Source organism: Malus sylvestris, chromosome 12, assembly GCF_916048215.2.
Source record: "Malus sylvestris chromosome 12, drMalSylv7.2, whole genome shotgun sequence".
Taxonomy (NCBI): Eukaryota; Viridiplantae; Streptophyta; class Magnoliopsida; order Rosales; family Rosaceae; genus Malus; species Malus sylvestris.
The window spans coordinates 8,161,012-8,187,171 of record NC_062271.1 but is presented as its reverse complement, the minus strand read 5'-3'; the positions used below and the strand labels follow the sequence as shown (position 1 = coordinate 8,187,171).

The 26,160-nt window shown below is 40.6% G+C and overlaps 1 protein-coding gene and 1 long non-coding RNA gene across 7 annotated transcripts; both read right to left on the bottom strand.

Annotated features, from left to right (window-relative positions):
* Positions 1-474: 474 nt before the first annotated feature.
* LOC126592712 (protein SEMI-ROLLED LEAF 2-like) lies at positions 475-24,687 on the bottom strand. Of its 6 annotated transcripts, none has more exons than XM_050258474.1 (21): positions 24,042-24,661; positions 22,553-22,627; positions 13,683-13,798; positions 13,153-13,267; positions 12,924-13,052; positions 12,516-12,563; positions 6,082-6,272; positions 5,785-5,981; positions 5,382-5,674; positions 5,021-5,170; positions 4,414-4,842; positions 3,992-4,141; positions 3,158-3,245; positions 2,810-2,937; positions 2,629-2,676; positions 2,358-2,558; positions 2,111-2,251; positions 1,804-1,926; positions 1,439-1,675; positions 1,130-1,324; positions 475-892 (listed from the first exon to the last, which is right to left on the bottom strand). In XM_050258474.1, exons 1-20 carry the CDS (start codon positions 24,186-24,188, stop codon positions 1,160-1,162), a joined length of 3,171 nt encoding a protein of 1,056 aa, XP_050114431.1. In that variant the 5' UTR covers positions 24,189-24,661; the 3' UTR covers positions 475-892; positions 1,130-1,159. The 6 variants fall into 6 exon arrangements, with proteins under 6 accessions (XP_050114431.1, XP_050114432.1, XP_050114430.1 ...); XM_050258475.1 differs by lacking the exon at positions 475-892 and having other exon boundaries at positions 924-1,324; positions 24,042-24,361; positions 24,559-24,687; XM_050258473.1 differs by lacking the exon at positions 475-892 and having other exon boundaries at positions 924-1,324.
* Positions 7,343-11,817, bottom strand: LOC126592717 (uncharacterized). Its single transcript, XR_007612761.1, has 2 exons — positions 10,147-11,817; positions 7,343-9,232 (listed from the first exon to the last, which is right to left on the bottom strand). It is a non-coding gene; the product is annotated as an uncharacterized LOC126592717 (long non-coding RNA).
* Positions 24,688-26,160: the final 1,473 nt, after the last annotated feature.

The following is a 26,160-nucleotide window of genomic DNA, read 5'->3' as shown; positions in this document are numbered from 1 at the left end:
TTCACAGATTCATACACTTGTAAATCTGGATGCTTAAGGATAAGACATTTTTTTAAGAAGTCTATAAAACTACCATTTTTCAGCCATTTACTATTACGGTCTTGTAGTATTCATTTTCATTTATAAGTGAGATGTTTTAAGTTCGAATCTCCTAGATGGCGAATTCGATACCAACCATTATGTGGCTTAACTCTCATCTCCCCTTAATGTAAAATATATCGTTGTATTAAAAAAAAAAAAAATTACACCTAGCATTTTCCATGGAAACATTTAGACACTCATGATCCTACCCAGCCATTTAAATCATCAGATGGCTTACAAAGCCCAAACCCCACCTGACCTAACAAGGCCTCAAAGAGGGATTAGCCTAGCAAGGATAAATAAGGACTTAACCTGCAGCATCAACGACAGGATGAAAATTCCTACAATCGTGGCTCCGTCACATGCCATGAAATCCGATGTGGCCAAGATACCTTAAAGGAGACTCTTAATAAGGTTAAGATGCCCTTCATGTCTTCCAAAGTCAAACGACTATATGTTTTAATGAGTGAGATAACAAGTCAAACGACTAATGAATCACCTTCAAGCTCAAACTTGACACTATATAAAGACACGACTTCGAAAGTAATTTACATTTCCATCCACACCAATTCATCTCTACCCCAAACATAAAGTAGCACTATAAAATATTATCCTACCCCCTTAGTCTTGATGCACACCAAATATAGGATATGATTAAGTCCAAGATAAGCATATCCAGCTCAATCTGTAAAATTAGTCCAATTCGAGCCAATCTTGCATAACAAACATCCTTTCAATAGCTTGTTATGTTTGCCTCACAGCTTCTGGTAAGAAAATGGCAGATGTTCCAAATCAAACACCCTAGTGAAACCTGCAATTCACATGAAGCTCCACAGTAACAATTAAAAGTGACAAATAATTTTTAACTTTTATACATCAAATACATTGAATTAGTGTAATTGGAAAAAGGAAAAGAATGAAAGAATTGGAAATGAAATTACAAAGAATTGGAAATGAAATTACAGGGCCTAAAATGAAAAAGTTAGAAGCTAAAAGTAAAAATAAATAGTTAAAGCTGGTATCCCTTGAGCTTCTTAAATTCACTAACCAATAATTTTCTTTCATCACTTGTATAGAATCAGCAACCTGCAGCTTTTAGGAAGTTATCATATGGACTCGACGCCGGTAGTCTGAAAGAGTGGGGATGATGCTGGTATTCGTTTACACACATCACTGAGGCATGGCCTGCGGTTGGGGGAGGATTGTATGAAGTGGCAGTGTCATCAGCAAATGGATTTCCGCTCTGTATTGTCATTCAAGTTCACAACTTTAGATTTAAAATGCCAGCCAGAGTGTGTGCATGGTACTTGTACAGTACTAAGTATGCCTAATTTTGGTTAAAGCCAGAAAGCAGTACCCTATATGAGCCGAAGTCAGCATGGAAACCAGATGTTATCCATTTCGCATCATCGTTCTGATTTTGTAAAGACTGGTTCATCAAATACTCCTGCTTCTGTTGGGAGCTCATCAAATTCGACATCTTCTGCTGCTTTCCTATCAGGAGTGCCTCACAGTGCCCGGCCATTTCCTTGTATGGCACATCAGGTGCATTAGAGACCGACAGTCTTCCAACTTGATGTGCTGTCTCCAGAACCTGAGCACATAAAAACATTGTAATGGTGAACACTTCTCTCTCTGAATCTTGCATGTGAACAAACAACAGAAGACTATTTTTTTTAAAAGCAATAAAACTAAATACAGAACATGCAATGGCTAACGTACAGATTCAATAAATTGATTGACGCTCAGAAGATTGGGAGAATCTGCAGAAAAATCTAAGTTGTTCTTTTGGCTATCAAATGAACCTGGAAAGGAATCATCATCCAATGAAAATATTGGAGCATCCTGCGTTACAAAAATAAAACCATGAGTCCTGAGCATTAAGAGAAAACTTGATGCTGACCACCTCTAACTGTGGCATGGTGATAAGTACCCCCGTTTCTTCCCTCTCAACGCTTATGTTTTAGTTGCTACACCCCCACACAACCAAAAAACAAAAACAAAAGTGAAAGCTATGAAGGGTACTTACCTCCTTCATAGATTTACTGTCTCGGGAATCAACCTGATATAACTTTTGCGGCGCATCCATACACAACTGGGCTCCCAGTGGACATACATCATCAGGTAAGAATTCACTGAGCAGCTCCTCCCTTATAGTAGACAATTCGGCCTGCATAAATAGCTCGCTATTCATAATCCATGGTATAACACAAATGATTTCTTTTCCTGCACTATGAAAAGTCCAAAACACTTAAACAATTGGTATAAAAGCTTACATCTAACAATCTTTCCAAGCTCTTCACAACTTCAGAAGCAAAGAATTCCTTAGTTTGCTCTTCAGTAATATTTATCTCTGACAGAGATTTTAATGCCAGACGATCATCTTCTTCAGATCCATAAAGATGTCTGGGATGGTCCAGTCCAGTCTTAACAGCCTGTAACTTGCGATCTTCAACCAAACGCAGGAATGGATCAACCTGATTAAGCGTATAAAGGTGTCAAAGCTATTTTATGTTTGATAGAGAAGTTTGATTATGGAAATCTCACATAAAAAGATGCCGGTATATGGTTCACTTTCTTCACGTCTTTCATGTCCTTAGAATTGATAAGTTTAAGCAAAATGTCGCATACATAAGCAAGTAGTTATTAAAGATAATTTGGAGCTTATGAGACCACAGGAAATCAACGAGGCAACCTATGTGAAACTTCACCTGAAAAAGCAACTTACTATTTTATCCACAAGTACTGCATTGGCTCTACGAACAAGAGAAACAATATTGTATGCTTTTGATAGAAAGAGAATCATTGAAGTTGCCAGGGTAAAGAGGGACCTGCGACGCGATGGTGGCAGCACACCTGAAAAGATAGAGGGAAAGAGCTTGTTATGACATCCTAACAAATAAATTATTGACTATCCAGTCTATTACTTAAACAACGTTTTACTTTCTCATGTTTTCTTCTCTAACTAATATTTAACATTAGCAAATGAATTAACGAACAATTATATCTTATAATCATAAATGAAAACGCAAGCATAGAGCATATGCATTATGCATGCTCATTGGTTTGGACATACTGCGGGGCTCACCTCCTTCATTAAGAGATATGTTCCGCAAGGAAAATGCTAGCTGAAAACTTCGAACAAGAACCTCAATTCTGGAATTCTACAACAAAAGATAAACAACAATAAGAAGAGAGAAAACATGAATATAGAAGCAACAAAGATGAAGGAATGACAAAATAATAGTGCCATTATCTGAGAATAGAACGGGAAAAAATTCTCCAAGTCGTCTCTTTAAAATTCTGAATTCTCCATATACTTTAGAGTCAGAGTTTTCCCATGCTGACAGTACCCTCAAAATTACAATGACATAGGAGGTGGGAAGTGAGCTAAGAAGCTTATAAAGCAGTTAGTACCAGTTACGGAAGATTAAGACAAAGTCTTGAGCTTCAAATGAGCAATGATCTAGGATGGATTTTGAGCGAATCTTAGAAATTATGTTATCAGTTTTCATTTTCATTCTAGTGCAATTACATAATAACTAATTGTCTGAGGTTCCCGGGCATACAGTTGGAATTCATAGGGAAGATTGATCAACCTTTACTTGTGCCTCAATTCCTTCCAGGATTAAAAAAAAAGTAATGACTACGATGTTAAACAATCCACTAAATACACTCTGAAGAAGAAGAAAACTGGAAATGAACTAAATTCATGTAACATGTTAACTATCGCTCTAGCTAAATATTAAGCAATAACACGAAGTGATGCAATTTATCATGCAAACATGCTATCATCATTCGGATGCCATTAAAATGAAAATGCCATCATAAAGAATAGAAACTATTAAAAAAACATCACCAGCATATATAATAGAAAAGACTCATCAAGCAACATCACTCAAGCAATTACCTTGGCCCAAGAAAAAAGTACCACGAGGCTATGTGTGTGAGCAATTGCTTCATAGTTTTCAGGCATGTTCCCAGGAGAGATGGATTGCACCCAAATTGATAAAAGCAAGAGAGTTATCTGGTGGTTGCTCAATCTGAGGGAATCAGCTTCCTGAGGTTTAACAAATAAAAACAGCTATTCACAATCAAATCAACGTTGTTAGACAACTATTGAACTCCAAAAGTCTAATTTTTTATGGAATGTGCCAACAATGTATATCAAGCTAACATCCTCTCCCTCATGTACAGCCCCCTCCTGCACATGATGGAGACAAACACATTGAGGCAGAAAGATCCATATGGCTGCACCCCCACGCTGCATCTTGCAAATAAAAAATAAAAGGGAGCAATGAGGAGAAGAGGTTTCAAACTGTTAAAACTCACAGGTTCCTTAATCGAATTGTTGACGGAATTTTCATTTATTGCTGAAGGTGCAGGAGAACTTTTCATGCTATACGTCCGACTATAAGAAGACCTCAATCTGCTCAGAATCCCACTATTGGTGTCTCCTTGTTCCCCATCAGCAACAGAATTTTCATTGTCCTCTTCACAGATACTATCTCGTGAAGAAATTTTCTCTCTCTTTAGCTTCTCAAATAGGGCAGCTGAAGAAGAAAAGACAGATACAGTTCTTGAGAGTGTCCTGGGAAAATTCAATGCCTTTTTTGACTCAGCATTAGGTAAGGAGCGACTAGGGCAAACTGAAGATGGAACAAGAACAACGGAAAAGATGCGATGGGCTCCAACACGTGTTTCATGGTCAGGATGGACCATAGCTGGGAGTAGTTGATGAATCAATGCCTCAGGAAAAGCCTAACGAAAGTGCACAAGGCAAATAATTAAAAATTCTGTACATGACTCTAAGAATCTCAAAATTTTGAAACAAGTACGATACCATAAGTAAATTGCTTGCCTTGTTTTGATAGGACAAATAAGACCGAAAGAATCTCAAAATTTCAAATAAGTACACGACCATAAGTAAATTACTCACCTTGTTTTGATAGGACAAATTTGGCAAGGAAGCTACAATTTGAGCAGTACGATAAACAGCAGAAATTGTAGTTCTGGCTATAACTGTTATGGTTGAGATATTCTCCAACATAACAGCCATTGCATCAAGGATTGGTCCTGGTTCTCCAACCTGTTAAAGAATGACAGCTTAGTTGTTGTACTGGTGACGGAGTCACTAACAATAAAAATTGGTATCTGAACCTATGGAAACTTATGACTTACTAAACTATTTGCTATGATAAGAATTAACATTACAAGAAGCAATTATAGCTCAGAAAATTTCGTGATGGTGGAATTTTAGGCACAAAGTTAATTCAGTGACTGTTATAGAAGAGTACCACCTTATATGATAACTGTACAAGGCACTTATCCACCGCTTCTCTAAAGCTTCTGTTCCATTTTATTACATCTGTTCCTAGATTAGCATCATCAAGCGAGCAGTGAATGCTCTTCCTCAAATGCCTCATGGCATCACTTACTGCACCAATTATTGCCACAGAGGGCTCAACCTTGGCAAGTTGAGAAAGAGAGGCGGTGACCTCCACTATGTCGACCTGCATGTTGGGTTGTTTGAGGACATTTTTGTGATCCAGATGCTTGATTAAGATGGAAAGCAAAACATGTGTACTTTGCCCTGCAACCAAAGACCGAAAGGCTGAATAAGTCTATCAATAGAAGAGCATTTGTGGTTGAAACATCTAATAGGACCTAAAGATGAAGTATACAAAAGATAAATTTAAATACCACAATCATCCATTAAAACTTGTATATCCTTGAGGACTGGGATAGCAAGACCATATTTGGGAGACCATAAGTTCCCAGTGTCGAAGTAACGGAACAAAGATTCCAGGACACGCCTTATTGTTGTGGCCTCCTTGGCTAGCTTGGCCATGTTGTGCAGGCAAACCCTGGACCAAAAGCAGGGGTTCTTGGCATCTTCCCTATAGGATAATAAAACAAACATTAATAATTGAAATGAATTGGTCTATTGACAAAACAATGTAAAGCTGTTGACAAAATCTCATGCCAACAGAGACGTACACTGTCACATTTAGATTGCCTTTGTCATCCACTAGGGTGCTCCAAGATGTAAGCCTGATGACGACATCTGGGGAAGAAGAAACATGACCCTCATTACTTTGCAGTTCCTGCACCCACCGATTCTTAGAACCTTCAAGGTTCTCTGAAGTTTTATTTAAGCCACCATAATTTTCCAAGACAACTGCAACAATCTGTATATTAATATGGAAAAAGACCAATGTCAAGAGGTTTAGGTAGCATTCGTTCTAGCTGCTTCATAAGAATGACTTCGAGAAGTAAATGAGTGACGAGTAACACAATCATAAAACTGAAGAACCAATTCAACCTGTAACCATTTTTTTTTTTTTTCACAATGTTATCATATATTCAATCAATTCAACCTGTAACATTAACTGAAATGGGTAGTCAAAGTTGACAATCCCTCAGATTTAATATTGGCAATCAAAATGGAGCCTTAGGCTAGTCATAACTCATAAGTTAATAATTATAAAAAAAATAAAAAATTCTAGCAGCTAGAAAATTTTAACCATCTGAAAGATACAAACAACAACAACAACAACAAAGCCTTTTCCCACTAAGTGGGGTTGGCTATATGAATCCTAGAACGCCATTGCGCTCGGTTTTGTGTCATGTCCTCCGTTAGATCCAAGTACTCTAAGTCTTTTCTTAGAGTCTCTTCCAAAGTTTTCCTAGGTCTTCCTCTACCCCTTCGGCCCTGAACCTCTGTCCCGTAGTCACATCTTCGAACCGGAGCGTCAGTCGGGCTTCTTTGCACATGTCCAAATCACCGGAGCCGATTTTCTCTCATCTTTCCTACAATTTCGGCTACTCCTACTTTACCTCGGATATCCTCATTCCCAATCTTATCCTTTCTCGTGTGCCCACACATCCCACGAAGCATCCTCATCTCCGCTACACCCATTTTGTGTACGTGTTGATGCTTCACCACCCAACATTCTGTGCCATACAACATCGCTGGCCTTATTGCCGTCCTATAAAATTTTCCCTTGAGCTTCAGTGGCCTACGACGGTCACACAACACGCCGGATGCACTCTTTCCATCCAGCTCGTATTCTATGGTTGAGATCTCCATCTAATTCTCCGTTCTCTTGCAAGATAGATCCTAGGTAGCGAAAACGGTCGCTTTTTGTGATCTTCGCTAGATTGCTCCGGTCATTAGTGTGGATAAGTATATAAATGGATAGAGATAGGAAAGCAAACACAAGATGTACGTGGTTCACCCAGATTGGCTACGTCCACGGAATAGAAGAGTTCTCATTAATTGTGAAGGGTTTACACAAGTACATAGGTTCAAGCTCTCCTTTAGTGAGTACAAGTGAATGATTTAGTACAAATGACATTAGGAAATATTGTGGGAGAATGATCTCGTAATCACGAAACTTCTAAGTATCGGAGTGTGGTGTCGTCTTGACTTGCCTTATCTGTCTCATAGGTAGATGTGGCATCTTCTCTGGAAGTACTCTTCCTCCATCCAGGGGTGGTATCTTTAACTGGTGGAGATGCACAAGGTAATGTATCAATTTCACTTGAAGCTTACTTGTAGTTTCAGGCTTGGTCAAGCGCGATACAAACCATGTAGTACGAGTCCCCCAAGTCGCCGAGCTAGGGGGTCTGCTGAAAGAGGTGACAGACAAGGTAAGCAATCAGAGCTCCGACTGATTGTTCACCTTCTCCCCATCTTGCAGCAGCATGAAGGATAAAGAGAAGAAAAATGAGAAGAGATGATATGAGATACTTTTGCTTTTGAAGAAGTAACTTTCCACAGGCTTATTCTTGAACTGAGCTGGAGGGTTTTCTGGTTTCCTCCAGAGTATAAGACCGACTGAAGAATTTGAGGGTCAAAACAAGTCCATCAAATCTAGAGTACGTTCCACCCTGCTGATATGGGATACTTTTGCTTTTGACAGAGTAATGGATGTATCGGCACGTGTGCTGTTACGCTTGTCTCCACATGCTTCCTTGTATCCTTCGCACTTGCCCTATCTGTTCCTCAAGCAGATGCGGAATCTTCCCTGGAAACATAAGATGTTGAAGATGAGTACTCGAGAGCAATGCCAGGTAAGTAATCAGGTAAGGGGTTCCAGGCAGTCAGTTCCTGGCTGGAAGCTTGATTCCAAGTGCTGACTGATTGCTCTCTTTCTCCTTGTCTTGCAGGTAAAAACAAGGCCAAAAGAAAAGACAGGGAAAAAGCATGATATGGGATACTCTTGCTTTTAACCCTAATGATATGAGATATTCTTGCTCTAGTATAGCTTGTTTGCAGAGGTATTATCGGGGGGAAAGAAAGCTGAATATTTCGAAAGGCTTCGTTGGGAGTGCCCTCTCAGATATGATGAAGGGTTGAGCATTTTTGCAGGTCTGCCTGTCCGTTGGGGATGGAGGTCGACATATATAGGAGTCTCCCTAACAACAAGTAGTAATGCTATTCCTTTACCCTGCTTGGTCATAGCACGGTAGTGGGAGCTGCCAGTTTCACATGTTTTAACTCTGTCAGAGCACTTTGAAAAAGTGGTCTGTGGTATCTGGCTCTCGAGATTCGGAGAACGATGCCTCTTCGATTTTTGAGAAAGCAATCATGCTGGGGGTATGACTCTCGAGATTCGGAGAGCAGTGTCTCTTCGATTTTTGAGGCAGTAATCATGTTGGGAGTCTGGCTCTCGAGATTCGGAGGGCGGTGCCTCTTCGATTTTCGAGCATGCAATCTTGTTGGGAGTGTTGTCTCGAATGTGAGTAAAGGTTGGGCATGTTTGCTAGTCTACCTTGCCACGAAGCACAAAGGTTGACACACAGGACTTTCCAATTATCCAGCAATGGTACTATTCCTTTACCCTCTCTTCGATTTTGAGAAAGTAGTCATGTTGGGAGTCTGGCTCTCGAGATTCGGAGGACGGTGCCTTTTCGATTTTGGAGCAAGCAATCTTGTTGGGAGTGTTTTCTCGAATGTGAGTAAAGGTTGGGCATGTTTGCTAGTCTACCTTGCCACGAAGCACAGAGGTTGACACACAGGGACTTTCCAATTATCCAGCAGTGGTACTGTTCCTTTACCCTTGTGGGTAATAATATGGTAGCTAGACCTTCAAAATTTATGTGTCTAAACTTTGTTAGTGCTGTTTCTTTGCTATTCTTTTACCTTTCTTGGTCAGAGCGATGTAGTGGGAGCTGCAAGCTTCACGTGCTCAACTTTGGCAGAGAACTTTGGCAAAGTTATCTGTGGTACCCATGAGCTATTGTTGCGTGTGGGAAGTGGGTGATTGAACAGTAAGATTCATGTGCTTTCTACTTCACCAGAAGTCTTCGACAGAATGCCCATAATTTCTGCAAAGCTGAGTGTGCGTGTGACAGGTGCTGACAAGGCTAGAAAAGTAGGTGCCTCTTCGAATTCTGAGATCGGCCCTCGTGGTCTCTGAGCAGCCCAGCTTTTGAGAAAGCGAGCGCCTCTTCGATTGATTCGGAGAACGATGCCTCATCGATTTTTGAGAAAGCAATCATGCTGGGGGTCTGGCTCTCGAGATTCGGGGAGCAGTGTCTCTTCGATTTTTGAGAAAGTAATCATGTTGGGAGTCTGGCTCTCGAGATTCGGAGGGCGGTGCCTCTTCGATTTTGGAGCAAGCAATCTTGTTGGGAGTGTTTTCTCGAATGTGAGTAAAGGTTGGGCATGTTTGCTAGTCTACCTTGCCACGAAGCACAGAGGTTGACACACAGGGACTTTCCAATTATCCAGCAATGGTACTGTTCCTTTACCCTCTCTTCGATTTTTAAGAAAGTAGTCATGTTGGGAGTCTGGCTCTTGAGATTCGGAGGACGGTGCCTCTTCGATTTTGGAGCAAGCAATCTTATTGGGAGTGTTTTCTCGAATGTGAGTAAAGGTTGGGCATGTTTGCTAGTCTACCTTGCCACGAAGCACAGAGGTTGACACACAGGGACTTTCCAATTATCCAGCAGTGGTACTGTTCCTTTACCCTTGTGGGTAATAATATGGTAGCTAGACCTTCAAAATTTATGGGTCTAAACTTTGTTAGTGCTGTTTCTTGGCTATTCTTTTACCCTTCTTGGTCAGAGCGATGTAGTGGGAGCTGCAAGCTTCACGTGCTCAACTTTGGCAGAGAACTTTGGCAAAGTTATATGTGGTACCCATGAGCTATTGTTGCGTGTGGGAAGTGGGTGATTGAACAGTAAGATTCATGTGTTTTCTACTTCCCCAGAAGTCTTTGACAGAATGCCCATAATTTCCGCAAAGCTGAGTGTGCGTGTGACAGGTGCTGACAAGGCTGGAAAAGTAGGTGCCTCTTCGATTTCTGAGATCGGCCCTCGTGGTCTCTGGGGAGCCCAGCTTTTGAGAAAGCCAGCGCCTCTTCGATTTCTGAGATCGACCTTCGTGGTCTTTGAGCAGCCCAACTTTTGAGAAAGCAAACGCCTCTTCGATTTCTGAGATCAACCCTCGTGATCTCTAAGCAGCCCAGCTTTTGAGAAAGCAAACGCCTCTTCGATTTCTGAGCAGGCGCCTCTTCGATTTCTGAAGCTCCGTCGAGTGCAGATTTTTATAGGGGCTGGCATTAAGTTCCAAAGCACACTTGAATCTCCACCAGTAGAAGCTTCATTCTTGCACTTCTAAGATCTTGATTTGTCCGACCTCTTCTCTCTTCAACACCTTTGAAAATGTCTGGCCCCTCCGACCGTCGTTTTGACTTGAACCTTGTTGAAGAGGCAGCCCCGCCTTCTCCAGACAACATATGGCGCCCATCCTTCGTCTCCCCTATTGGTCCTCTTACCGTTGGGGATTCCGTGATGAAGAATGATATGACCGCTGCGGTGGTGGCCAGGAACCTTCTCACTCCCAAAGATAACAGACTACTTTCCAAACGGTCTGATGAGTTAGCTGTTAAGGATTCGCTGGCTCTCAGTGTTCAGTGTGCAGGTTCTGTGTCTAATATGGCCCAACGCCTATTTGCTCGAACCCGCCAAGTTGAATCATTGGCGGCTGAAGTGATGAGTCTCAAACAGGAGATTAGGGGGCTCAAGCATGAGAATAAACAGTTGCACCGGCTCGCACATGACTATGCTACAAACATGAAGAGGAAGCTTGACCAGATGAAGGAAACTGATGGTCAGGTTTTACTTGATCATCAGAGATTTGTGGGTTTGTTCCAAAGGCATTTATTGCCTTCGTCTTCTGGGGCTGTACCGCGTAATGAAGCTCCAAATGATCAACCTCTAATGCCTCCTCCTTCTAGGGTTCTGTCCAGTACTGAGGCTCCAAATGATCCCCCTCGGGTGCCTTCTCTTTCTGGGGCTCTACCGACTGCTGAGACTTCTCCTAAGCAACCTTTGTGAAGGCTCCCTCTTGTGTGTTTATTTTGACTCATGTATATGTACATATTTGTAGCTTATCGGGGATATCAATAAATAAGCTTTCCTTCATTTCAACGTATTGTGTTAAATACACCAAAGCCTTCTTCGCTAAGTTCTTTGAATTTTCTTTTGTTGAAGCTTGTATGTTGAAGCTTTCTGAGTGGAGCATGTAGGTTGGGGTAGTGTTCCCTTAATTTCCCGAGTGAGGAAAACTTCTCGGTTGGAGACTTGGAAAATCCAAGTCACTGAGTGGGATCGGCTATATGAATCTTAGAACGCCATTGTGCTCGATCCTGTGTCATATCCTTCGTTAGATCCAAGTACTCTAAGTCTTTTCTTAGAGTCTCTTCCAAAGTTTTCCTAGGTCTTCCTCTACCCCTTCGGCCATGAACCTCTGTCCCATAGTCGCATCTTCTAATCGGAGCGTCAGTAGGCCTTCTTTGCACATGTCCAAACCACCGTAACCGATTTTCTCTCATCTTTCCTTCAATTTCGGCTACTCCTACTTTACCCCGGATATCCTCATTCCTAATCTTATCCTTTCCCGTTCCGTAACCATTTCGTTTTTAGTTTTAGGTTTCAATTTTTTGTACTTGAGATATAGGGAAAATATATGGGGGAGAGGAGGGGATCCAGAAGAGTGGAGGAAGGATGGTGGGAGAGATGTACAATCAATGTATAAGAGGAGATACACAAAATGAAAACTAAAAACCAACAACTATTTGAAGTTGTTCTCCCTATAAGATTTTGTTTTCGTTCGTTGTACTTTATTTCTTCCCTACCTTCCCACCACCCTTCTCCATCCCTTCTTTCTCCCCATAACTTTCCTCATATCTCAACCACAAAAAGTGAAAACTAACAACAAAAAATGAAATGGTTATCAAAAGGTCTTGAAGGTGTTAATATTTTATATTTAATGCAAAAAGTGCAAAATTTTAAAGCATAAATAATAAATTTATAGTTGAGGTTGATCCAAAAAATTATATTCACATTTATCTTCTAGAACTATCAAAAGATTACTTGAAAGTTTGGAACAAGATTTAAGAAACTTCAAATGTACTTACGTTATCGAACTCGACTGATATATGAGAGTTCTCACCCATAAACCAAACCTACAAAAGAAAATTTAGGAAACTCAGTTTTGCATCAGGGATATAGATTCTGAACTTTGAGAAAACATGCTGTGACAAGCATATATTTCCAACAGAGATATCATCTTATTTCACTTTTAAGAGCTTCATCGGGCAAAGAATACAGAAAAGGACACAATTCATGGTAAAGGGGACAAATTTGCTAAGTTCAAGAAAAAGGGGAGACGGAAAAAAGAAAGATAGATCGAACCAAAGTGTAATAAGAATCTCCCATAGCATGTTTCATTTTTGAATTTTGAATTTCACATGCATTTAACATGACATGAAGTTAATGCTAAGGTGTAGTGTTAAATTTATAACAGAAACAATATGAAAAAGTACCATTGAAGCAAGGGCTTGGAGTGCAGCTGAACGTAGATTACTTGCCCTTTCATCTTCCCCCGACTCTTGAGCTATCTGACACAATTTTGGAATAAAGCCTTCTAAGTTGAACATATAAGTTCCATCCGTCTGCAAAAATCAGAGAGACGGATTAAATTTGAAATTTTCTCTAGCCAAGCTGGCTGGTGATAAATTAAAAGTGAAGCTTTGTATCTTGTAATTTACAAACCTGATTATTTACAAAGTTAAAAAGAGTCTGACATCCTATAATTTGCATTTCATCTTGCCGTGTTTGATCCAACAGTGTATGCATAATGCTGAGTAAGCTACTCGCAAAAAGAGGCCTAGGAAAATGTCACTGAACATATAAATTAACCATGTAACCACACAAAAATATGCATTTATATATTTTTTATATATACACACCCACAAGCACAAATAAACAGAGAGCTTGAGAGAGAGAGAGAGTCTATTGTTGGTAGATTTATGCCATGTTATACGTTGCCAGAATGTGGATCAGGACCTCATGTTCAAACAGATCATTCCAACTCAATAGTCCAAATTAACAGTCAAAAAGAGCAAATACTAGGGTTTAAAGTGTTGCTTATAGTTTTAGACCTTAGAGCTCAACTCTAAGCCCCAAATGAGACCATCATAAAAGAAAATTTGCACTCTCTTTGAACAGTCAATACTGCTATTTGAAAAGTGTGAGGAGAGAGAGAGATAATAGAACAAAAAATTAGATAAGGATGAACTCACATTTGCTCCTTACAAGAAATCAGCAATTTGTTATAAATGCACATGACAATTTTTGCAGATCGAAAGTTCTCGTTCCTCAATTCCTTGTAGCACCTTTGCTCTAGATAAGTTGTGATCTGCTCCCAAAATATTCAAATTTGGTCAGAAAAGAAAGAATATTTAACATTGTCCATATGTGGTACTTTTTCTTAAACTGATTTTCACAAAAATCTCTAAAATGCTACTCCTTCAAAATACTTTAATTCAAAGGACATTTCACTTCGTAGAAAAAAGGAAGCAAGGAAGGCTGAATTTTTATTGACAACAATCGCATAGTGAACCATATCACATATTTATGGTGCAAGGCAAAGGTTTGATTCCATTGGTAACACCATTCAGAAAAATTAAGAAAACTATAAGAAGATTGAACCATTGCTGAAATTCAATATCAGAAATGATTTGAGAAACCTATTAGAAGGGTCAGAAATTCACATCATTGTGAACAAGGCATTTTTGACATGATGACATAGCCCCCAACAAATGCGAATAGACAAATGAACAAAAACATGTACGTTTGAGATTTTGTAGTTTGTGACTTATTAATAACTACATCCATTATTTTCTCTCAACTCTTTCGGTCAACTTACTTCCCAGTGTTTTCTCCCTTCTCTCTTCTTTAAACAAATTATCTATTGAGTTACGATGATAATTGTTTTTTATTTTTATCATGAGTTAAGTTATATAACTCCGCCGTGTAAGTTTATCTTACATTGCCGGTCCCAAGCCCGGATAAAGGAGGAGGGGGAGGGCGTCAGGTAGTCGACAACCGGCACTCCATGATCACGTCGAATCCTTATGAAAATGAATCCAGAACGAAATCGCGCTAAAGCTAGGGCGTCACCCGTAAGTGGCGCGCTGTGTGGCCTGAGCACAGTGATAAGTGAGCAAGGGTCGCTGTATCTCCATCGGCACCCGGATACAGTGTTAAATGAGCAAGGGGGCTATAGAAACTTCTTTTCGAACGACTCCACTCAAAGTTGTTTGGGAGCATATGCTCCTATCAACTTTACACGGGACATACAAAAGAAGTACTTTGATCCTATTAGACTGGGAAGGGCGAAGAAGCTAGGACAGAAGGGTAGAGTTCAAGAGAGCAAAATGCGTTTAGGAACGTGGAATATAGGAACCTTGACGGGAAAATCTATGGAAGTAGTAGAAGTTATGGTGAGGAGAAGGATAAATATTATGTGCCTACAAGAAACTAAGTGGGTTGGTCGTAAGGCAAAGGATCTAGAAAACTCAGGGTTTAAACTATGGTATTCGGGCACAAATAGAACGAGAAACGGTGTTGGCATCATCGTGGACAAGACCTTGACACAAGATGTTGTAGATGTCAAGAGGGTAGGAGATAGAATCATGGCAATCAAGATTGTAATAGGACAAGAACTTATCAATGTGATTAGTGCGTACGCACCTCAAGTAGGGTTGGATACGAGTTCGAAGGAGAAATTTTGGGAAGACCTTGGAGACTTGGTGCAAGGAATTGCTCAGACGGAGAAGTTATTTATAGGAGGAGATTTAAATGGACACGTGGGCAGGGAGACAGGCAACTATGGAGGTTTTCATGGTGGCCATGGTTTTGGGGAGAGAAACGAGGATGGGGAAGCTATCTTGGATTTTGCAATGGCATATGATCTCTTCTTAGCCAACACCTTCTTTAAGAAGAGAGAAGAACATGTGATCACCTACAAGAGTGGGTCGTCAAAAACACAAATAGATTTTCTTCTAATGAGGAAAGGGGATCGTATAACTTGTAAGGATTGCAAAGTTATACCAGGAGAGAGCGTGACTAATCAACATCGCTTGTTGGTGATGGATGTACATATCAAAAGAGTGAGAAAAAAGAACAAGACTTGGAAGTGCCCAAGGACTAGATGGTGGAATCTAAAAGAAGAAAAACAAACCATTTTCAAAGAGAAAGTAATCACCCAGTGTGTGTGGGATAGAGAGGGGGAAGCTAACCAAATGTGGGATTCCATGGCTAGTTGTATCCGAAAAGTAGCAAAAGAGGTATTAGGAGAGTCCAAGGGCTTTGCCCCACACCAAAAGGAATCTTGGTGGTGGAATGAGGAGGTACAAGCAAAGGTGAAGGCTAAGAAGGAATGTTGTAAAGCCTTATACAAGGATAGGACCGATGAAAATGGTGAAAGGTATAGAAAAGCGAAGCAAGAGGCGAAGAAAGCTGTGAGAGAAGCTAAGTTAGCGGCTTATGACGATATGTATAAGCGACTAGATACCAAAGAAGGAGAGTTGGATATCTATAAACTAGCTAGAGCAAGGGAAAAGAAGACAAAGGACCTAAACCAAGTGAGGTGCATCAAGGATGAGGATGGAAAGGTTCTTGCTACAGAGAACGCGGTTAAAGACAGATGGAAAGGTTATTTTCATAATCTTTTCAATGAAGGACATGAAAGGAGTGCTTCTTTAGGGGAGTTGAGTAACTCAGAAGAGTGTAGAAACTACTCTTTTTATCGTAGAATCCGGAAGGAAGAAGTGGGTGTAGCTTTGAAGAAGATGAAGCATAGAAAAGCAGTAGGCCCAGACGATATACCAATCGAAGTGTGGAAAGTTTTGGGAGAGACAGGTATAACATGGCTCACTGACCTTTTCAATAGGATTTTGAAAACGAAGAAGATGCCGAATGAGTGGCGAATGAGCACTTTGGTGCCTATCTACAAGAATAAGGGCGATGTACAAAATTGCATGAACTATAGGGGAATTAAGCTAATGAGTCATACAATGAAGCTCTGGGAGAAAGTCATTGAGCATAGATTGAGGCAAGAGACACGGGTTTCGGACAACCAATTCGGGTTCATGCCAGGGCGCTCAACCATGGAGGCAATCTATCTCTTACGAAGATTGATGGAAAGATATAGAGATGGGAAAAAGGATTTACACATGGTCTTTATAGATTTGGAAAAAGCGTATGATAGGGTCCCAAGAGACATTCTTTGGAGGATTTTAGAGAAGAAAGGAGTATGAGTAGCATATATCCAAGCTATACAGGATATGTATGAAGGAGCAAAGACTGCCGTAAGAACTCATGAAGGACAAACCGAAAGCTTTCCCATAACTGTAGGATTACATCAAGGCTCATCCTTAAGTCCTTACCTTTTTGCGTTGGTAATGGATGAGTTAACAGGACATATTCAAGGTGATATTCCTTGGTGTATGCTTTTCGCAGACGATATAGTGTTGATAGATGAAACTCAGGAAGGGGTAAATGCAAAGCTTAACCTTTGGAGAGAAGTGTTGGAATCTAAAGGTCTTCGCCTAAGCCGATCAAAGACAGAATATATGGAGTGCAAGTTCAGTGCAAATGGAGGCCAAAACGAGTTAGGGGTGAGGATCGGAGATCAAGAAATACCAAAGAGCGACCGTTTTCGTTACCTAGGATCTATCTTGCAAAAGAACGGAGAATTAGATGGAGATCTCAACCATAGAATACAAGCTGGATGGATGAAGTGGAAGAGTGCATCCGGCGTGTTGTGTGACCGCCGTATGCCACTGAAGCTCAAGGGAAAATTTTATAGAACGGCAATAAGGCCGGCGATGCTGTATGGCACAGAATGTTGGGCGGTGAAGCATCAACACGTACACAAAATGGGTGTAGCGGAGATGAGGATGCTTCGTTGGATGTGTGGGCACACGAGAAAGGATAAGATTAGGAATGAGGATATCCGGGGTAAAGTAGGAGTAGCCGAAATTGAAGGAAAGATGAGAGAAAATCGGTTACGGTGGTTTGGACATGTGCAAAGAAGGCCTACTGATGCTCCGATTAGAAGATGCGACTATGGGACAGAGGTTCAGGGCCGAAGGGGCAGAGGAAGACCTAGGAAAACTTTGGAAGAGACCCTAAGAAAAGACTTAGAGTACTTGGATCTAACGGAGGACATGACACAGGACAGAACACAATGGCGTTCTAAGATTCATATAGCCGATCCCACTCAGTGACTTGGATTTTCCAAGTCTCCAACCGAGAAGTTTTCCTCACTCGGGAAATTAAGGGAACACTACCTCAACCTATATGCTCCACTCACAAAGCTTCAACATACAAGCTTCAACAAAAGAAAATTCAAAGAACTTAGCGAAGAAGGCTTTGGTGTATTTAACACAATACGTTGAAATGAAGGAAAGCTTATTTATTGATATCCCCTATAAGTTACAAATATGTACATATACTTGAGTCAAAATAAACAAACAAGAGGGAGCCTTCACAAAGGTTGCTTAGGAGAAGTCTCAGCAGGCGGTAGAGCCCCAGAAAGAGAAGGCACCGGAGGGGGATCATTTGGAGCCTCAGTACTGGACAAAACCCTAGAAGGATGAGGCATCAGAGATTGATCATTTGGAGTTTCATTACGCGGTACAGCCCCAGAAGACGAAGGCAATAAATGCCTTTGGAACAAACCCACAAATCTCTGATGATCAAGTAAAACCTGACCATCAGATTCCTTCATCTGGTCAAGCTTCCTCTTCATGTTTGTAGCATAGTCATGTGCGAGCCGGTGCAACTGTTTATTCTCATGCTTGAGCCCTCTAATCTCCTGTTTGAGACTCATCACTTCAGCCGCCAATGATTCAACTTGGCGGGTTCGAGCAAATAGGCGTTGGGCCATATTAGACACAGAACCTGCACACTGAACACTGAGAGCCAGAGAATCCTTAACAGACAACTCATCAGACCGTTTGGAAAGTAGTCTGTTATCTTTGGGAGTCAGAAGGTTCCTGGCCACTACCGCAGCGGTCATATCATTCTTCATCACGGAATCCCCAACGGTAAGAGGACCAGTAGGGGAGACGAAGGATGGTCGCCATATGTTGTCTGGAGAAGGCGGGGCTGCCTCTTCAACAAGGTTCAAGTCAAAACGACAGTCGGAGGGGCCAGACATTTTCAAAGGTGTTGAAGAGAGAAGAGGTCGGACAAATCAAGATCTTAGAAGTGCAAGAATGGAGCTTCTACTGGTGGATATTCAAGTGTGCTTTGGAACTTAATGTCAGCCCCTATAAAAATCTGCACTCGACGAAGCTTCAGAAATCGAAGAGGCGCCTGCTCAGAAATCGAAGAGGCGTTTGCTTTCTCAAAAGCTGGGCTGCTCAGAGACCACGAGGGTCGATCTCAGAAATCGAAGAGGTGTTTGCTTTCTCAAAAGCTGGGCTGCTCAAAGACCACAAAGGCCGATCTCAGAAATCGAAGAGGCTTGCTTTCTCAAAAGCTGGGCTGATCAGAGACCACGAGGGCCGATTTCAGAAATCGAAGAGGCACCTACTTTTCCAGCCTTGTCAGCACCTGTCACACGCACACTCAGCTTTGCGGAAATTATGGGCATTCTGTCGAAGATTTCTGGCGAAGTAGAAAGCACATGAATCGTACTATTCAATCACCCACTTCCCACACGCAACAGTAGCTCATGGGTACCACAGATAACTTTGCCAAAGTTCTCTGACAAAGTTGAGACACGTGAAGCTTGCAGCTCCCACTACATCGCTCTGACCAAGAAGGGTAAAAGAATTGCAAAGAAACAACACTAACAAAGTTTAGACACATAAATTTTGAAGGTCTAGCTACCATATTATTACCCACAAGGGTAAAGGAACAGTACCACTGCTGGATAATTGGAAAGTCCCGGTGTGTCAACCTCTGTGCTTCGTGGCAAGGTAGACTAGCAAACATGCCCAACCTTTACTCACATTCGAGAAAACACTCCTAACAAGATTGCTTGCTCCAAAATCGAAGAGGCACCGCCCTCCGAATCTCGAGAGCCAGACTCCCAACATGATTACTTTCTCAAAAATCGAAGAGAGGGTAAAGGAACAGTACTACTGCTGGATAATTGGAAAGTCCCGGTGTGTCAACCTTTGTGCTTCGTGGCAAGGTAGACTAGCAAACATGCCCAACCTTTACTCACATTCGAGAAAACACTCCCAACAAGATTGCTTGCTCCAAAATCGAAGAGGCACCGCCCTCCGAATCTCGAGAGCCAGACTCCCAACATGATTACTTTCTCAAAATCGAAGAGAGGGTAAAGGAACAGTACCACTGCTGGATAATTGGAAAGTCCCTGTGTGTCAACCTCTGTGCTTCGTGGCAAGGTAGACTAGCAAACATGCCCAACCTTTACTCACATTCGAGAAAACACTCCCAACAAGATTGCTTGCTCCAAAATCGAAGAGGCACGGCCCTCCGAATCTCGAGAGCCAGACTCCCAACATGATTACTTTCTCAAAAATCGAAGAGACACCGCTCTCCGAATCTCGAGAGCCAGACCCCCAGCAGGATTGCTTTCTCAAAAATCGAAGAGGCATCGTTCTCCGAATCTCGAGAGCCAGACCCCCGACAGGTCTGTAATCTTCACACGCAACATCAGCTTTCCAGATACCACAAACCACTTTTTCAAAGTGCTCTGACAGAGTTAAAACATGTGAAGCTGGCAGCTCCCACTACCGTGCTATAACCAAGCAGGGTAAAGGAATAGCATTATTACTTGATGTTAGGGAGACTCCTATATATGTCGACTTCCATCCCTAACGGACAGGCAGACCTGCAAAAATGCTCAACCCTTTCTCTTATCTGAGAGGGCACTCCCAACAAAGCCTTTCGAAATATTCAGCTTTCTTCCCCCCCGATAATACCTCTGTAAACAAGCTATACTAGAGCAAGAATATCTCATATCATCAGGGTTAAAAGCAAGAGTATCCCATATCATGCTTTTTCCCTGTCTTTTCCTTTGGCCTTGTTCTTACCTGCAAGACAAGGAGAAAGAGAGCAATCAGTCAGCACTTGGAATCAAGCTTCCAGCCAGGAACTGACTGCCTGGAACCCCTTACCTGATTACTTACCTGGCATTGCTCTCGAGTACTCATCTTCAACATCTTATGCTTCCAGGGAAGATACTGCATCTGCCTGAGGAACAGATAGGGCAAGTGAGAAGGATACAAGGAAGCATGTGGAGACAAGCGTAACAGCACACGTGCCGATACATCCACTACTCTATCAAAAGCAAAAGTATCCCATATCAGCAGGGTCGAACGTACTCTAGATTTGATGGACTTGTTTTGACCCTCAAATTCTTCAGTCGGCCTTATACTCTGGAGGAAACCAGAAAACCCTCCAGCCCAGTTCAAGAATAAGCCTGTGGAAAGTTACTTCTTCAAAAGCAAAAGTATCCCATATCATCTCTCCTCATTTTTCTTCTCTTTATCCTTCATGCTGCCTGCAAGATAGGGAGAATGTGAACAATCAGCCGGAGCTCTGATTGCTTACCTTGTCTGTCACCTCTTTCAGCAGATCCCCCAGCTCGGCGACTTGGGGGACTCCTACTACATGGTTTGTATCTCGCTTGACCAAGCATGAAACTACAAGTAAGCTTCAAGTGAAATTGATACATTACCATGTGCATCTCCACCAGTTACAGATACCACCCCTGGATGGAGGAAGAATACTTCCAAAGAAGATGCCACATCTACCTATGAGACAAATAAAGGCAAGTCAAGACGATACCACACTCCGATACTTAGAAGTTTCGTGGCTACGAGATCATTCTCCCACAATATTTCCTAATGTCATTTGTACTAAATCATTCACTTGTACTCACTAAAGGAGAGCTTGAACCTATGTACTTGTGTAAACCCTTCACAATTAATGAGAACTCCTCTATTCCGTGGACGTAGCCAATCTGGGTGAACCACATACATCTTGTGTTTGCTTTCCTATCTATATCCATTTATATACTTATCCACACTAATGACCGGAGCAATCTAGCGAAGATCACAAAAAGTGACCGTTTTCGCTACCTAGGATCTATCTTGCAAGAGAACGGAGAATTAGATGGAGATCTCAACCATAGAATACAAGTTGGATGGATGAAGTGTAAGAGTGCATCCGGCGTGTTGTGTGACCGTCGTAGGCCACTAAAGCTCAAGGGAAAATTTTATAGGACGGCAATAAGGCCAACGATGTTGTATGGCACAGAATGTTGGGCGGTGAAGCATCAACGTACACAAAATGGGTGTAGCGGAGATGAGGATGCTTCGTGGGATGTATGGGCACACGAGAAAGGATAAGATTGGGAATTAGGTTATCCGAGGTAAAGTAGGAGTAGCCAAAATTGAAGGAAATATGAGAGAAAATCGGTTCCGGTGGTTTGGACATGTGCAAAGAAGGTCTACTGACGCTCCGGTTCGAAAATGTGACTACGGGACAGAGGTTCGGGGCCGAAGGAGTAGAGGAAGACCTAGGAAAACTTTGGAAGAGACCCTAAGAAAAGACTTGAGTACTTGGATCTAACGGAGGACATGACACAAATGAGCGCAATGGCGTTCTAGGATTCATATAGCCGACCCCACTTAGTGGGAAAAGGCTTTGTTGTTGTTGTTGTTGTTGTATCATGAGTTAAGTTATATATGACGGACATATATGGAGGGAGCTTCTTGAGGGATCCCTCAAATAAGGTTATTTCAGGGACATCCACTCCCCTTGTATTTTGATGATCCAGCTCACCTTGTTTTATGTCTTCACTCAAGATTGTACTTGCAAAAATCACTTAAATCTGAAACCCTTAACCACTCAATTAAGTGGTGTCAATTTAGTGTTTTCTTGAAATATCATATTGGTCTATTTTCTTGGCTACAACTAGATGTCTTAGTGGTAGCGGTTTTGTCCAATGTTTTGCAAGGATGACCTTTGAATGAAGAACTAAAACATAAGATGGTTCAGTTCATCGAAATAAATTCCAGAGTGCGCCGCACAAGGTGCCCCTCAGATAAGGTTATGTTTGGGATCCCTCAAATAAGGTTAAAATAAATTTTTAGGATTTACAGAATATAATTGATACCTTTGGGATTCGCAAAGGATTCTTGGCAACATATTCGCACAACTTTCCAATCTTCCGATCATTTGGTCCTTCTTCCTGTCAAAGTGAAAAGAATAAGTCCTGAAACTTGATAATGCAACATTCGTTAAGAAAGTGATTGCATTGATGTTAAGAAATTAATAGAACAATATTTCACAGAAAAGCCAGAATAGGGAAACTTCATACTTTTAAGGGATGCAAAGAAACTAAATTTGATGGTGTCTAACCAGGATTTTCCATCAAAGAACATGTGTTCTGACCAGGAAAAAAACCCAAAAGGGAGTAACACAAACATACATTATTACAGACTGTTCTGACAGGATTCTCCCTTGGGTGAGTAGAATAAAAACTACAAGAATGGGAAAAAAAGGTTTAATCAACTAGTATTTATTAACCAGAGAAACAAGTAAATTCTTTTATTGTCAGAAAATAAATCATACAAATTCATCTACAAGGCATTGGTTGCATCAAGAAAAGGCAACCTACAATTTCTTTCTTGTATACCCAACTGAACCTCATTGTATAAGAATTGAATTCTCAAGAAAAATAAAAACCATGATGTACATAAGAAGATAAAAACATAACACCGCCAACACATCATACATAAGGCCTACAGTTAATAACGACATGGCACACAACGATTACAATGCTCTGTTTTCAATTAGAGCCATAAACAACTTACTACACCGATAAGCAGTTCTTTCTAGGCCTCATTTCATCCTCGAATGGCAGACAACAATATGAGAAACTGGGCTTTCAATTGGCTACCATAGTCATAATCAGTTTCAACGTTTGTTTACATGAGTGCTCTAAAGTTACGAAATACTCATTTTACTAGACAAAGATGCATATTACATAACTCTAGATTAGCCTCACAAGGCATCCAACACTAGCAGATACCTAGTTTTTCATTTAGTTTTCAAAGCCATAATAAACTCAATATTTGTCGACATACAAAACATATTAAATATATATGTAGGCTTATAAATACAAAATGGATGGGCAAGTAACTGTCAATTAATTCAAGTACTGGTTAGATGTTACCATGTTAAAATTTATGGTTTGGAGGAGTGATTCTATTTGACAAGAAGATTCAAGAACTTGGATTGTCAAAACTCAGACAATTCAGACGATTCTTCAATACTCAATCTACTCGATTAGACTATGTAATGGATGGTAGTAAGTTAAAAAATTGTCCTCTCAATTTTAGTTCACTTAGGAAGAATCATTACTTTGATAGTCATGTCAAATGGTTGCGTTTTCACAGCAGAATGCCATCATCCAGCAATGGACTACATATCTACCATAACATCAACACTTTTCCAAACCCACAAAAATGCACATAGAGATGTCATATATTATCATCCACACAAGTCTCTTTACAAACGGTAAAACTATCTTAGGAAACAAGTAACGAATCGAATGCAAGCAACAAAAACCCATGTAGATAAAATACGAGAGCAGAACGAACCTGGTTACGAGGGAAAATGTCAGCAATGAGCTTCTTGTATCTCTTAACCGGCTGTCTAGACCTGGCTCGCAATGCTGGGCAGAAGAAGCAAAGGCTGCCACAGGCAGGCAAAACTTGGCGCGAAATCACCCCCGAAACAGCGCTCATTGTTGAATACAAGATACATACAACTTGACACAAACAGGAAAAATGGGCACCTCAGAACTTGGCCTTTCTTTCCCTTCCAAATCTACGAGAGGAAAACCTCACAATTTGGGTGCAGAGAAGGGAAAGAAAGGCTCGAACCTGAGATGGGTACCTCTAAAATCGAACAAACCAGCCTGTGAACAATTAACAAAATCTCAAAAATCCAATCAAAGCCTCAAAATTCAAGAACAATTCAATCTCCAATACAATTTTCCAATGTGGGTTTTCAAATTCAAGCAAAAGGATATTCCAAAATCGCAAATACACATCGAAATTCGATCGCTTTGTATGGAATCGTGGCGATGAACGCCTTCAAAGAGCAGGAGGAGACCTGAGGCTGGAAAATCCACCTTATGCCATGCAGAAAATGTACCGGAATTCCAGCATATTCCACCGCGATTTCTTACGTGTCCTTCCCTTTTTCTGTTTTTGAATTTTTGAATTTATACTCCAAATAATATCCGTCCAGCCTGCACCTGCAGTTCTGGGACAATAACGTTTTAACGGCTCAATTTGTGGGTCCCAGGGATTTGGTAGATTTTTGGGGTCCATGCTGACGTGGATGCATTATATTAAGGTTCTGTGATCATAGACGTGCTCTCTGCTCTCTCGACAGTTAAATTTTTGCGTTTTTTGTCAACCGAAATTTTGACAGTTCATTTACCTAATTTCTTCCTTTTTTTTTTTTTGGTAAAAACCTTACTTTGATAGAAAAAGGAAAAAACGGTTGGGGTACTATGATTTTGCATTTCTTGGTATTATGCGACTAAATGTTATATATTTCCAAAGTCGGCTTAATCAAGTTAGGTAGAATATCAGTCGAATCAAAAGGATGTCATGTATTCATGTATTTTTTATTTGATCTCTATCATGGAGTTTAGTTCCATGAATTTTGTTTTAGGCTATCTCTTATGAGCCGGAAAATTTAGAATAAAAAATCATATTTGACTCCAAATTTGTTATATCGCTCTTTAGTCCTTGAAAAAATTGATATTGTATATGACTTTAGAGTCAAGTCTGAAGTCATACTTGATTTAAGTTTAACTTTAGAGTTAAAAGGGGTTCTTCATTGAATTACACATAAAAGTAATTTTTATTTCAAAAATTCTTAATTAAAAGGGGATTCCTCATTCAAAGTATCTTGAAGGTGTATAAGATACTCATGAAAGAAACTTATCTGTCCAACTCACACAATATAGTAGGATATGGACACCTTGTACTTATTCCTTTAATTCTCTAACCGTAAAATTTATTTCTTACTTCAACGTACTTTAAATCTTAGCTGTTACTTAATTCAATTATAATCATTAAAATGATACCTTTTTTTTTAAGAAAGAAACGATAGCGATTTTATCCAAAAGATTATGAAGGGTTGCAATTAATGCTCTAGGAGATCATCCTAAACTAATCCTCAAACCAACAAGAATCAAATTCAAAGTACGGGCTAACTTAGCTAATATACAAGTCATCATTTTAGCGAATCTACGAACATGATAATCACAAGACTTGAAAACACAAAGTAAAATCACATGCATAAATAAATAGGATAGGATAAAAGGACAACAATATTGACAAACATTTCTTTCACTTTTAAAATTTTAGATTTTATAACATTTTTCTTTAGGTATTTGGCCGTTTAATATTTGACTTGGTGACTTAAAAACACAAAGTATACAAAAAAATGAAAGGCCCAACTACAACGATAACAAATAGATGAGGTTGGATGAGGAAGTTAGAGAAGAGAAAGGACAATTACGAGGTTGATTATTCAGCTTCTTTCCGAATGGAAGCACTCAAACGCCCGTTCCCTTTCATGTCTTTAACCGCCCGACACGCACTCAACAATAATCAGCGGGTCATGGCGCTTCACTTGGCTTGAAGATAAAAGGAAATTATTCAACCGGTCCGTCTAGTATTATTTATGTTCATTTTA

Excerpts from the sequence above, each read along its gene's own strand:
- LOC126592712 (XM_050258475.1), bottom strand. The coding sequence starts at position 24,188 with ATGAGCGCTGTTTCGGGGGTGATTTCGCGCCAAGTTTTGCCTGCCTGT. Across the intron at positions 12,564-12,923 it reads TCCAAGCCCTTGCTTCAATG|GTTTGGTTTATGGGTGAGAA; the intron begins GTACTTTTTCAT and ends TTTCTTTTGTAG. Across the intron at positions 5,675-5,784 it reads AGTTTTAATGGATGATTGTG|GGCAAAGTACACATGTTTTG; the intron begins GTATTTAAATTT and ends CTTTGGTTGCAG.